Here is a 13,373-nt window from a genome sequence, read left to right on the forward strand (position 1 = left end):
GGATGGTTCTTATGTAGAGAAAACGTAAATATTATGTACCACGGGCGAAGCCGGGGCGGACCGCTAGTAGGAAATAAAAATAGTTATTTTAGATTTATAAATAAACTAAGTAAGGAGCCATACAATATTGATCTATAATTGGGAATTTGCAGTACCAATGATATTATGAATTGCAAAAGATGTTTATCTATACTAATACTAATGTGTATTATAAAGCTGAAGAGTTTGTTTGTTTGTTTGAACGCGCTAATCTCGGGAAATACTGGTCCGATTTGAAAAATTATTTTGGTGTTAGATAGCTCATTTATCGAGGAAGGCTATAGGTTATAATTATCACGCTAAGACCAACAGGAGAGGAGCCACGGGGGTGATACTGATACCGCGCGGAGCAGCTTGTTTATTGATAAGATATCTGAGAGATTTCAACTAACATGATATTTATATTATAGTTATTACTTATTATTGATAGTTGCTTTGTCTCTAAAACATGTTTAACATCTATTTGTGCGATAATTCTAGAGGATCTTTTTATTTTATTTTTGAAGTGAAACTTCTTCAGGCGTGTTGAGAGTAAAATTTCAAGGTCGCGTCATGGCAATAACGACACGTCATGGAGTAAGGCAACGATTTTTGTATCTTTGAATCTTGAAGAAGTTTCCCTTCTCACACACACGCTCGTTTTCATTTTAATTATCAATTAAGCTGGCACTTTATTGGCAGCAGCAGCAGCTGCAGCGGCCGCCTTCTTCTTGACAGCGAGAGCAGTTCGCTGTTTCGCTTTGATTTGCATCTTTTGGCTTTTCGATAGTTTTCTCTTCTTTGTTTCTGCAGCGGATGCTGTAATATTTAAGTTAAAATTAGTTAGTTTTTGGAACGAAGCTCCTTATGGAACGCCCCCTGGTCCTGGTCTAGACCACAGATTAAATAATAGATAGTTACTACCTAGACTGAATTAAGGCCAAAAGTTGTAACGACATTTTTTGCTACAGCTGTTTATCTATCTTAGCAGTATCTAGTGTGGTAGTAAGCAAAGCCAGTTGGTGGCGAAAGAAAATATAATCTATACTAAATACTAATATTATAAAGCTGAAGAGTTTGTTTGTTTGTTTGAACGCGCTAATCTCGGGAACTACTGGTCCAATTTGAAAAATTCTTTCTTTCTTTCGTTATTTTTTATTTTGCCCATTTATCGAGGAAGGTTATAGGCTATATATATCATCACGCTACGACCAACAGGGGTGGAGCCACGGGGGTGAAACCGCGCGGAGCAGCTAGTGTTAAAATAACATTGAAATAATACCTACTTATGACGTGAGCTAAAGGTATTAAAAAATGTATAATATGCTTGAGGATGTATGCTTATTTGATAAGTGTTGTACACAATAAAGGTGTACAATGCCACAATTTTTTTTCAGGAAAATTATTATGATATAACATTGATTTATACAGTCTTAGTACAATGTGCGTGTAACGTAGGTAAACATTACTGTGTGTGTGTGACAGACGGTTCGTTGGTTGTATTGATATAATGTACATGTGTGCCATTCTAGCTGTTGAAAGTTGAAACCTATAGTTTTTCAAATCCATTATCGATAAACAACTTACTAGACAAATAAATCTGTCTGCTCGCCGCAGTTCTCGCGAGTTCGCCGAGCGTGTTCGCGAGCACCGCGCCGAGCCGCAGACAGTCCGAGCGGGACGCGGAGTGCGCGCGAAGCGAAAGCGTTGCTAGCCTGATTGTAAATAAATATTTCAGGACATTTTTCACACACGGCACGATCTGATCCCATACTAAGCTTTCGCTTGTTATGGAAACCAGATGGCTGATAAACATACATAATAGATATCATTTTAAATAAATACTTATACAGATAATTAACACCCAGACACAGAGCAAACATCTATGTTCATCACACAAATATTTACTCCGTGTGGGAATCAAACCCACGACCACTGGCTTGGATGGCAGGGTCACTACCAACCAAGCCAACCGGCCAGTCAAAATAAAACATAATAATTAAAAAAAAGAGCGTGTGTGCCGAGCACACGTGTTAGAAGTAAAACTTTTTGGCAAGATTCAAAGTAGATATTTTTCATACCCCTAAGTGATAACGATAAGAGTAACGATAACAAGCAACGTTTTAAAAACTTAATTAGTTGTAAAAGTATTGCCAGGCTGTTGTTGCTGAAACTTTCAGTGTAGAAAATAAAAACAGTCATTGAAATGAAACTTCTTTAGGTGTGTTGAGAGTGAAATTTCAAAGAAGATGGTGGTATCTTTGAAACCTGCCAAAGAAGTTTCACTTCTGACACATGTGCTCAGTACACACGCTGTTTTTATACCAAAGTGATAAGAGTAAGTCAAGTAACGTTAACAAATTCCACTCACCTCCCCGCCAAGTCCTGCTGATCAGTGTCCAGGTCACACGTGAAGGTGGTCCCGTTCTTGTTCTTGTTGCCGAGTGGCATCTGCAACCAACGGGACTGTACCGGATTATGGTATATGATATGGTTCACCTACTGCGGATATAATCGTGAAAATTGTTAAAATCGAGGGAGGATTATTGACCGTATCTGAATATAGTAGAGTGAAGATAAAAAAAATTTCTGAAACATTCCTTTACTAAAAAAAAAACTTGAACTGTACTGTTTATTAAAAAAAAAATAGATTGTCGAAAAAACAATTGACACGTCGCGTCGGCCCATTCATAATTTCCATCCTCAATCATTTAGGAGGTATGGCGTAGTATGCTGTAGACTCGGGTTTGAATCGCGCCGCATGACTAAGAGCTAGCGCTCACGAGCAACTTTGTCTCCGCAACTATTTTGTCTCTCCACCCATGGGCTAGTATGAAAGTGCGCGCACGTAGCGACGCAGCTCCCCATACAATTGATGGGAGAGACAAAATAGTTGCGGAGACAAAGTTGCTCGTGCGCGCCAGCTCTTAGTGAAAAAATGTTTTATGTGTAAGACGCATGCTTGAAAAATGAAGGTTCATATTTATTATCTGTTTAAATCGGAAGTTTCTGAGTTCGATAGTATCAACAAACAATTAAAGCAAATTATCCCTCACTGTCAATAAAGCTAATTTTGAGATTAATTTTTGATCTTAATTCTTATAACTCTAGTCGTCGAATTGCCTTATTCTAAAACAATTAAAGTTGAATTCGAATAATTAAGGCATATTAAAATATAGGCTTACCTTATATGGCTGTGGGCATATTCCAAACAAATATCGTTCTATTGTCTGTTTGAACTCATCAGCAAATATTAGCGCGGTGGCATCACTCTGGAAATATAAATAAAATTATTATTACTAAACCAAATTTAAATGTGCAGGCACCAGCTTTAAAAAAATAATTATCTAAATAGGTTCACCTACTCAAAAGTTATGAATTAACGCAGGAAAAAAAATTAAAAGAATACAGACGGATTGAGAACCTTCTCCTTTATTGAAGTCGGTTAATAACTCAGGCCCCGGAATCACAGACACAATAGAAAATCTATTGTGTCGTGGACCGATCGGGCCGTTTGGGGCTCAATGGGTTAAATATAAGGGAAGGAAACCTAAGATGTAAGAGCAATAATTGCTAGGCTTAGGTTTCTCCGGGCGATGGAGCGGGGAACTAGTCGGTAGGAATCCGACATAACCCATGGCCCCTTCCCCGGAATAAATGAATTAACATTTTAATTCAAAATGTTTCCATTTCCTAATTCATTGGGGATTCATTGCTTTCTTCTAAAGATTTACTTGCTAGATTTCTTTTATTTTAATTATGACTTTCCAGCTTGTCATGGTTTTACTGTTTTCGGGCTTTTTAGCTCCAATTGGATCATTACTAGCCTTGTCAAATAGTGCCTTAGAACAACTGCAACGCCATTGTCAATTGCCATTGGGCCGCCCGGCACTTGCAGGCGTTTCAGTTTCAAACTATATTCGTACCAAATTTCATCATTCATTTATATTCAACCTCGAACTCAGGTGAACAAACAAACAAGTTACTAAAACGCCCAACAGTTAACTCCGAAACAGTGCGTGAAGCGAGGCAGTTATTCCCGCACTTAACCCGATCTAAACTTTTTACAACTTCACACGAATAGGGTTGTCCCAAATACTTATATAAATATTATAAATGCGAAAGTTTGTGAGGATGTGTGTGTGTTTGTTACTCCTTAACGCAAATACTACAGAAGCGATTACAATGAAATTTGGTATGTAGCTGAAGACCCAGAATAAGACATAGGTTACTTTTTATCCCCAAATCTCATTAGAACGGGAACTATGCGAATTCTTTGAAAATGCGGGCGGTATGTACCTAGTACCTAGTATTTATGTAAGTCCATATTGGGTTTGTCTTAAATTCTCATACAAGTGGTACCTAAATACATACAGTATATTAATTATTAACTAGGCACAGGCAGCCCTAATATAATGCGTTTGCAAATGCATTTTCCAATAAACACATCAGTTCTCGAATGCATTTCGAAAGAAATATTTACGCGCGTCCATCGGCCGATATCTTGGCGATACTCCAAACGCAAAATTATATTCTTTATATTTATGTATGACATATACGTATAATTTTTATTGGTAGACATTTTTAGGGTTAGAAAGAAAGAAGAAAGAAACATTATGAATAAATATTTATTTAATATGATTAATAGTATTAATAAACATTTATTTATCAAGGACAGCACAATAAACACACATGGACATACTTACTTAAATAAAGAATCATTAAAATCCAAAATATAATTGGCGAAAAAATCGAGTAACATACATACAAAAATAAGACATAAGGGACGAATTGAGAACCTCCTCCTTTTTGAAGTCGGTTGAAAATTACTAAGACTTCACTGTTCGTCTGTCTATCTGTTTGTTTGTCCGTTTGTCTCTTGAACCGTGACAGTTCAAATCTTGACATTTTAAAAGACTTATGTATATCTGTTGCAGCTATGTAACAACAAATAATAAAAAAAAATCGAAGTCAAGCAACTGTAGACACGGTCATAAATGGGATGGGTTATCATTTTTTTAAGCTCATTAGTTTTTTGTACGGAACCCAGCGTTGCAAGTCCGTTTCGCACTTGACCGCTTTTTTATTGCACAGTCGTTACGCGGTCTAAAATGCTGTGTAAATAATTCGAATGAGTAATAATAAAATAAAAATGCCGGGCTTTATTTTAGAGATTGAATATAAAATTATATTTTTTGTAATCGTAGCAAAAGTTATGTTATTGTTAATGTTTTAATTCAATAATTTTTCAACGCCCACATTTCTAGAATTAAATGTAATGTGTTGCCTTGATTGACTTTATTCACACTTTTGTTCATATAATGATTGTACGAAAGTATGAAAATTAGGTTCTCCATCACGGATTAGATAAAAAAAGGTTTCTCCATAGCAATTTATGTGGTATCTACTTGTACCAAAAAGTCCGATTTCAGTCCGATTCAGTTTAGGGCTTAGGCCGAGTTTCCATCTGAAATGTCCGACAGTCTGTCTGACAGTAGCTTACAAGTTACAAGTCATTTGTTTGTCGGACAGACTGTCGGACATTTCTTGCGAAAGTTTTCTTGCAGATGGAAACGCAGCCTTAGGCTGTGCGTTGATAGATCACTATGTCAGTCAGTCAGTCAATTACCTTTGAGTTTTATATATTTAGATGGATCAAGTAAGATAAATGTTATCAAACATAATTTTCTTTCAAATATAGTATATGCGTAAAAGATTTTATACTTAGTTTCATCTTAAACAAAATATTAAAATCATGATTATAAATAATATGTTTACAATGCACACATTTGGCGCCAAATCATAGACAGTTTAAAAATAATACGTTTTTTATATTCAACATTTTATTTTAAACACAACAAGCATTATATGTATTTGACACTTAACAAACCGCCTCAAAGCAGAATTGAGTGAGATATGTATATAGCACAGTTGACAGATATATTATGTATCTGTATATTGTGTATATAGTGGGTGTGTCACTTGGCCGGTGTGAGCTTACTATATGACTGCAAACGACGCCGTATATAAACAGCAAAACAAATTGCTGTGGCTTCATTTTTATAAAATAACTAGCAAACCGGGCGAACTCCGTTTCGCCACCAGAGACACTTTTTCTTTGCTATAAACTTCACGGAGCCCTAAACCTTTTCAACGAATGCAAAACCGTGGAAATCGGTTCGTGTATTCTGGAGTTATAGCGTCAGGAAGGAAAACCCGACTTATTTTTATATAGTAGAAAACAGAATATGCCCAATTAGCATGGAATAATGTGCTTCAGCTCAAAGACTTTTCTATATGTATATTTCGAATATTTTCGCTTTCAAATCTATGCTAATATTAAGAAGCTGAAGAGTTTGTTTGTTTGAACGCGCTAATCTCAGGAACTACTGGTCCAATTTGAAAAATTCTTTGGGTGTTAGATAGCCCATTTATCGAGGAAGGCTATATATCATCACGCTAAGATCAACAGGAACGGAGCACTGCGGAAAAACCGCGGAGCACAGCTAGTACCAATATCCGCAACTGAAAGCGGCTTGACTGTGTACAACAGTGAAGTTTAGTCAATTAAAGTGTTCTTTTGTAGTGGGACTCGAATATAATCCAGGGCCTTTTTCTACAAAGTTAAGATATTAAAATGGTATATATCACAACTTTGCTGTATATTAAGCGAAGTCGCGGGCTGAAAACTAGTCTTTAATATATCTACACTAATATTATAAAGAGGAAAACTTTGTTTGTTTGTTTGTTTGTTTGATTGTAATGAATAGGCTCATAAACTACTGGACCGATTTTAAAAATTCTTTCACCATTCGAAAGCTACATTATCCACGAGTAACATAGGCTAGGTTTTATCCCGGAAATCCCACGGGAACGGGAACTATGCGGGTTTTTCTTTGAAAACGCGGGCGAAGCCGCAGGCGGAAAGCTAGTTTCTCATAAAGTTAACGGTTATTTTATGTGTAATTTTAGTTGTTTTCTTATGAAATAATCTCAAATCTGACGCCCATGGTTACCTACTCACTACTCAGCCTATTGGAAAATCCACCATTGTAACCCTTTCGAGGCCAAGTGCATTCGTCCTTGAGAATTATCAGAAATAAGCTAATTTGCGTCACTTGGCAAGCGGCGTCGCTACAATTACACAGATTTATAATATTTAGCAACAAAATCATAGTTATTGTCGTTTGGCAAGCTTTGTGCCGTGTACTGGGCGCAAATAAGGTGACCTAATTTTTTTTTTGGCAAATTTTTATAAGACCTTTGTGCAAAAAATTATAGGGGTATTTATTTTATTTTATTTATTTATTTATTACACTTTACTATGCTAGTTATACAAATTACTTAAAACTAAAACTTATAGCTAAACTAGCACAGAGGGCGGCCTTATCACTCTTCCATTTATTATCTGTATTGAGGTATGTTTATAATAAAAAAAATATTTTAAGAGTTTTAATAAGGTATGTTTGTATGTATGTTACAGTAACTTCAAAATTGTATACGTATTTTGGATGAGAAGAATATATTTTTATTTTTGAAGTGAAACTTCTTTATCGGGGTTGGACAAAAATTTAGTGTAACATTTTTGCGTTACGCCGTACGCGTGACATTTTTGCGTTACGTCGTACGCGTGACATTTTTGCGTTACGCCATACTCGTGACATTTTTAATAGGCCATAAAGAAGTTTCACTTCTTACGTGTGTACTCTAGTACACGCATACATTTTTTTGTCAAATTAAGTAACGAAAGTTATTGTTAAGTAAAGTTATCATAAACAAAGATACAAAGCTTGATGTACATATAAAGTTTCTATTTTTTAACTTATTAAAGTATTTAAGCATTATGTTTGTTTTTTTTTCAGTATCCCTGCTTTCTTTGCTCAAGACAAGTGAATTTGTTTATAACTCTAATCTATACTAATATTATAAAGCTGAAGAGTTTGTTTGTTTGTTTGAACACGCTAATCTCGGGAACTACTGGTCCGATTTGAAAAAATTCTTTCGGTGTTAGATAGCCCATTTATCGAGGAAGGCTATACGCTATATCATCACGCTAAGACTAACAGGAGCGGAGCAATGCTGGTGAAACTGCGGGGAACAGTTAGTACACTTGATCTATCTGAAAAGTGAAAATCCCTAGCTATAGGATAAAAAAAACTCATCCAACAAGGAAAGTTAAATCAATAAACATTAAATATGTATTAGTAACTATGTATAAAATCCAAATATTAATAAAATAGTTTGGAAAATCCAAAAGTGCACGCCTCATAATTTTTTTTAAATAATCATTTATTAATTATTATTTTTGTTTATTTAATAACAATTAAACCACATCGAATCAGACCCTGAAAAATGAAAGGGTTCTTTCTCTCTAATTCTCTTCTAATTCCTGAGCATACTCAAGCGTAAGAGAAAAAAAAAAGACTCAATTAGTAAAGTATTTCGGTCGCTATCGTGTTAACAAGAAAATCCTCCGCACATACAGACACACGGACGTCCAAGACAGAACTTTTTTAAACTGTTTTTTAACTAGTTTAAATAACAAAAATTACATCAAAAATATCATGAATGTTAAAAATAGTGTTTTTTCTTAATATGTGTGTGTATGTATTATCTTACAAGTGCAATGTATGATACATAAAGACATTTTAAGTTTGAAAAATCAGATGTTTTGCGCGAAGTGACAGTAGTACCCACCTCAACGCTTCGCTTATGAGGCGTGCAATAGTAGGTATGTAGTAGGCGTTCTGTACATTTACGTACTTGTGTGTCATATTACAATGCAGATGTCGGATGTACGCAAAATGTACGAGTATGGGTCATCGCGATGCGTGTGGAAGGAAGTAGAGACCAGAGATATAAATAATAAAAAATGTTGTGTGGTTTTATGAAACCACGGTGAAACTGTTCGAACGGTTCCGAACACTGCTTTGTGTAGCGCATGTCGCGTGACGGTCGGCTGCCGAGTAGGTATACCTACTCGGCAGCCGCGACATGCGCTACACAGACCAAAAAGTTTGAGACGATGTAATAAAAGTTTCACTTTAAAAATATGTTTTAGAAATATGACAATATTCGTCAAAATTGTACAACATAATCTATGTATCTTTTTTGTTTTACAAGTTAACAACACATATAAACGGTGTTTACACCTATGTACACACGTAGTTTATTATAACTACCTGTGCCCCACGGTATTACTCACAATGCTCCGTTCATTTTAGTCTTAGCGAGCCTATAGCCTTCTTCGTTAAATGGTCTATCAAAAACTTAAAGAAATCTAATCGGACCCGTCGTTCCTGAGATTAGCGCGTTCAACCAAACAAACTCTTCAACTTCATATAGTTTTTTTCATTTTTCAAGATCAATTATATTTTTCTAAGGTTCATTTCTTATTCCAAAGATTGAAATATTTATATACAAAACGTATTGTAGGCGAATGAGTTATTTATTTGTGAAATGTTACTAGATTTCCGCCCGCGGCTTCGCCCGCGTTTTCAAAGGAAAACCCGCATAGTTCCCGTTCCCGTGGGATTTCCGGGATAAAACCTATCCTATGTGTTAATCCAAGATACCCTCTATATGTGTGCTAAATTTCATTGTAATCGGTTCAGTAGTTTTTATGTGAAAGAGTAACAAACATCCATACATCCATACAAACTTTCGCCTTTATAATAGTATTAAGATTAAAATTAAGATAAACATATTATGTATTTGATTGACAGCCATGAGAGGATATTTACTTTAAAATTTGTTTATTTTAAACACCAAACGCGTTTATAAAAATGAAAAATATTGCATGCTATTATAATTTGTCAAGATTAATTTTATACAGAACTAGGTAGTGCCCGCGACTTTGCGTGAACTTAGACGTTAAAAATTGAAGGATTTTCTCTTTTCCCATACATCTTTCACTTTCTTTTGGAAACGATAGAGGATTAATTTTTATAAAGCCCTACATTACATACCTAATCATAAGTCGCTTCGCGCTGTTTTCTGTCCATATGCAGCCCCCCTAGTCAAGTGGCTTTCTGTTAGCGTAGCGTTCAATAGAATAGACTACGAAATGTATGTGTTACGGCTAAAGGTAGGTGAGAACATAAACTTAAGATTAGCCGGCTAAACTTAGGTTTATTTTCGACGAGGTGTTAATGTTAGTTTGTTCTATCTTTAGCCGGCTAAACTTAAGTGTAACCGCAGGCCCGTGGCTAAAAATGTCGGGGTGGGTAGATTTGGTTACTATAATACATGTAAGGAACAGGGCGAGTGTTTTCTGGCACTTCGCCGGCTGCTGCCGCAGCACGCTCGCTGCGCTCGCTCGGCTCGTGCGGGTCTTAAGAGTTCTAACCTAACCTAACCTAGCCACCAGCTTTCTGCCCTGAGTCGGGGTGGGTAGATTTGGTTACTATAATACATGTAAGGAACAGGGCGAGTGTTTTCTGGCACTGTGCGGGCCCCTCAAGCCCTCCACCGGCCCGGCGCTAACCAAATCTACCCACCCCGACATTTTTAGCCACGGGCCTGCGGTTACACTTAAGTTTAGCCGGCTAAAGATAGAACAAACTAACATTAACACCTCGTCGAAAATAAACCTAAGTTTAGCCGGCTAATCTTAAGTTTATGTTCTCACCTACCTTTAGCCGTGACATATGAGATTGACGTAGGCTGTAGATAAACGTATCTACAGCTTACGTCAATCTCATACATTCGTAGTCTATTCTATTGAACGCTACGCTTATCTACAGCCTACGTCAATCTCATACATTCGTAGTCTATTCTATTGAACGCTACGCTAACAGAAAGCCACTTGACTAGGGGGGCTGGTTTTGACGAAGGGCGCCGGGCGGTGGAACGGGGAATGTAATCCATCGTCCGGTGCGGTGAGGCGGCTTGAGACGTGTTCCGCTCATGCCGCCAACGGGAGGGAAGAGCAGGCAAACTACCTTTCCTGTTCTTGGCTTGCGCCTGGCCTGGAGATGGGCTGCCGCCGAGGGGGTCGCGGAAGAATTCCAACAAATACCCGCGGCCCCATCATTAAAGCGGCTCGACGGAACACAGTGGGGTTTTAGTCGGTAAGAATCCGACATAACCCACGGCTCCTTCCCCGGGGGCCGTGGGTATCTTTGGAAGATTTCCCCACTATAAAAAAAAAAAAAAAAAAAAAAGGGGGGCTGGTTTCTTTAAAACTTAGCAACGGAGGAAGTTCTCGTATAAATCATTAAAAAAATTTAAGATTAAGACAAAGCGGACGAAACTCCGGGTGGATTACTTGTATGTAATATATTCATGGAAATCTGAAGAAATTCATATTTAGCATGGTCTTTAACAGTATACCTACAGGTTTTTTATAAATTGCAAGTTTTTACTTTGCTATAAACATCAATGTTAATGTCACCATTTACCATTCGCGTTATATAAATAAATGCTTTTTAATTTAAATAAAATATTTAATACTAGAGGTCCGCCCCGGCTTCGCCCGTGGTACATATTTCGCAATAAAAGGTAGCCTATGTCCTTTCTCGGGTATCAAAATATCTCCATACCAAATTTCATGCAAATTGGTTCAGTAGTTTAGGCGCGATTGAGTAACAGACAGACAGACAGAGTTACTTTCGCATTTATAATATTAGTATGGATTAATACACAATAGTTAGCGCAGTTACGTAGAAACTCAATGCACAAGACATTAATCCAAATAATAAATCTTAGATCATTTCTAGCGATACGACTGTAAACATTAAATTATGAAACATATTTTAGAAATTGTGCGCTTGTAAATTTTACTTTTCTGTGTGTAGAAAAAATTGTAGCTAAGTATATAGAAGTCTACAATTTATATAATTTATTATAGAAATAGAAAACGTTTTATTTGCCACCATGTAAAAAATTATAAATCTTAATCTAACACAGAACAGAAAAAAAAGATAGCAATGGTGGCAAAAAGGACTCCCCGACAGCAAAGCGCAACCATTATTTAAAATGTATTGCTGCACTGATTTTCAGAGGATTTTGATTTATTGGATATAAAATATTAATGATAAAAATACGCACCTTGATAAATACTTAATTTCACTTTCAAGTTTCAACATTTCTATATTTTAATTAATTTTCAAAACTAGTTTTGAATCAAGTTTCCCCATTTAATTTCTTATTCGAATTTATATTTTTTTCCACTAGTGCTTTTTTGTAGCCAGTACTTTCATATTATTTTTTGTCATAGAGAACAGTTTTAATTTATGGCAAATCATAAACTCTTGTTGCCGTTTTTATCATGATACATGTCACAAATGTTTTGAGAAAAAAGAAAATAGAGTGATATTTTTTTGACTTAATTTATTAAAATATATATTTAAATACTTACTCAAATAAAAAAAAATATAGCAATAATAGAATACATCCTAAATGTTTAATAATGTTTATCGGGAATATTTTTTTATTATCTGTTTAAATTTTAGAATATTCACACAGAAGTAATATTTTTTTAATTATTCTTAAAAATAAAAAATGCATAAATTAAATAATTTACCTTTACACTGCGTGTTTCCTGAGTCCTCTCTTCCGAACTTTTCCCATCGATTTCCCAAAAAATTATAAACAAAAGAAAGACCACGTACAATTTCCGAGTCATGTTTTTTTTTAATCACAACCACAAACGAAACAAAAACGTCAAAACTGGCGCCTTTTTAGCGCGCTTTTGACATTAACTTTTTAAATTTTTAAATTTGGAACATCGATAAACGCGCGAGACGTCAAATCGGCGATGGCCTCCAGGGAACTGGAACAGGCATAGACAGCAAGACGCGATTATTTTTAGACTTTAATCGAATTAACAGTTTATGAATTGATACTACACACATGTATTTCAGTCTGGGGTTTTGATATCATAATGATTTTGATATCATAATATTTTAAACTAATATTATAATATAGAGAAAAGTTTTATTGTGTGTTTGTTCCTTTGCAAGAATTTTACTAAAAAATAGTAGTTGGCTTAGTTGGTAGTGAAGCCACAACGAAGCTTTCGAAGGTCGTGGGTTCGATTCCCACCTAGGGCAAACATTATTGTGATGAACATTATACATATATGTTTGCTCTGTGACTGGGTGTTAATTATTCTAATTCAAAATTTGTTCTGCCTAATATTGTTATCACCTAAGGGTATGAAATAGATGTCGGCCGATTCTCAGACCTACCCAATATGCACAGAAAATTTCATGAGAATCAGTCCAGCCGTTTTGGAGGTGTATGTTTACTAATATTGTGACAGGGGAATTTTGTATATTAGATTACTTATGTATTGTCATTCGTCGCCGTATCGCAATGAGGATTTGCCGCATGTAAGTTTCGTTTGAGTG

At 35.9% G+C, this 13,373-nt stretch overlaps 1 protein-coding gene across 2 annotated transcripts; it reads right to left on the bottom strand.

The window, feature by feature from the left end:
• Positions 1-474: 474 nt before the first annotated feature.
• On the bottom strand, positions 475-12,777 carry LOC149896061 (uncharacterized). 2 transcript variants are annotated; one of them, XM_090117802.1, is made up of 5 exons: positions 12,545-12,777; positions 3,204-3,290; positions 2,390-2,469; positions 1,606-1,733; positions 475-837 (listed from the first exon to the last, which is right to left on the bottom strand). In XM_090117802.1, the coding sequence occupies exons 1-5, from the start codon at positions 12,644-12,646 to the stop codon at positions 698-700; spliced, it is 537 nt and encodes a 178-aa protein (XP_089973928.1). In that variant the 5' UTR covers positions 12,647-12,777; the 3' UTR covers positions 475-697. The 2 variants fall into 2 exon arrangements, with proteins under 2 accessions (XP_089973928.1, XP_089973926.1); XM_090117800.1 differs by having other exon boundaries at positions 2,390-2,484.
• Positions 12,778-13,373: the final 596 nt, after the last annotated feature.

The sequence above is a fragment of the Colias eurytheme genome, chromosome 29 (assembly GCF_061535395.1).
Source record: "Colias eurytheme isolate Ceu_HAF_F1 chromosome 29, ilColEury1 Martin Lab GWU primary, whole genome shotgun sequence".
Lineage (NCBI taxonomy): Eukaryota > Metazoa > Arthropoda > Insecta > Lepidoptera > Pieridae > Colias > Colias eurytheme.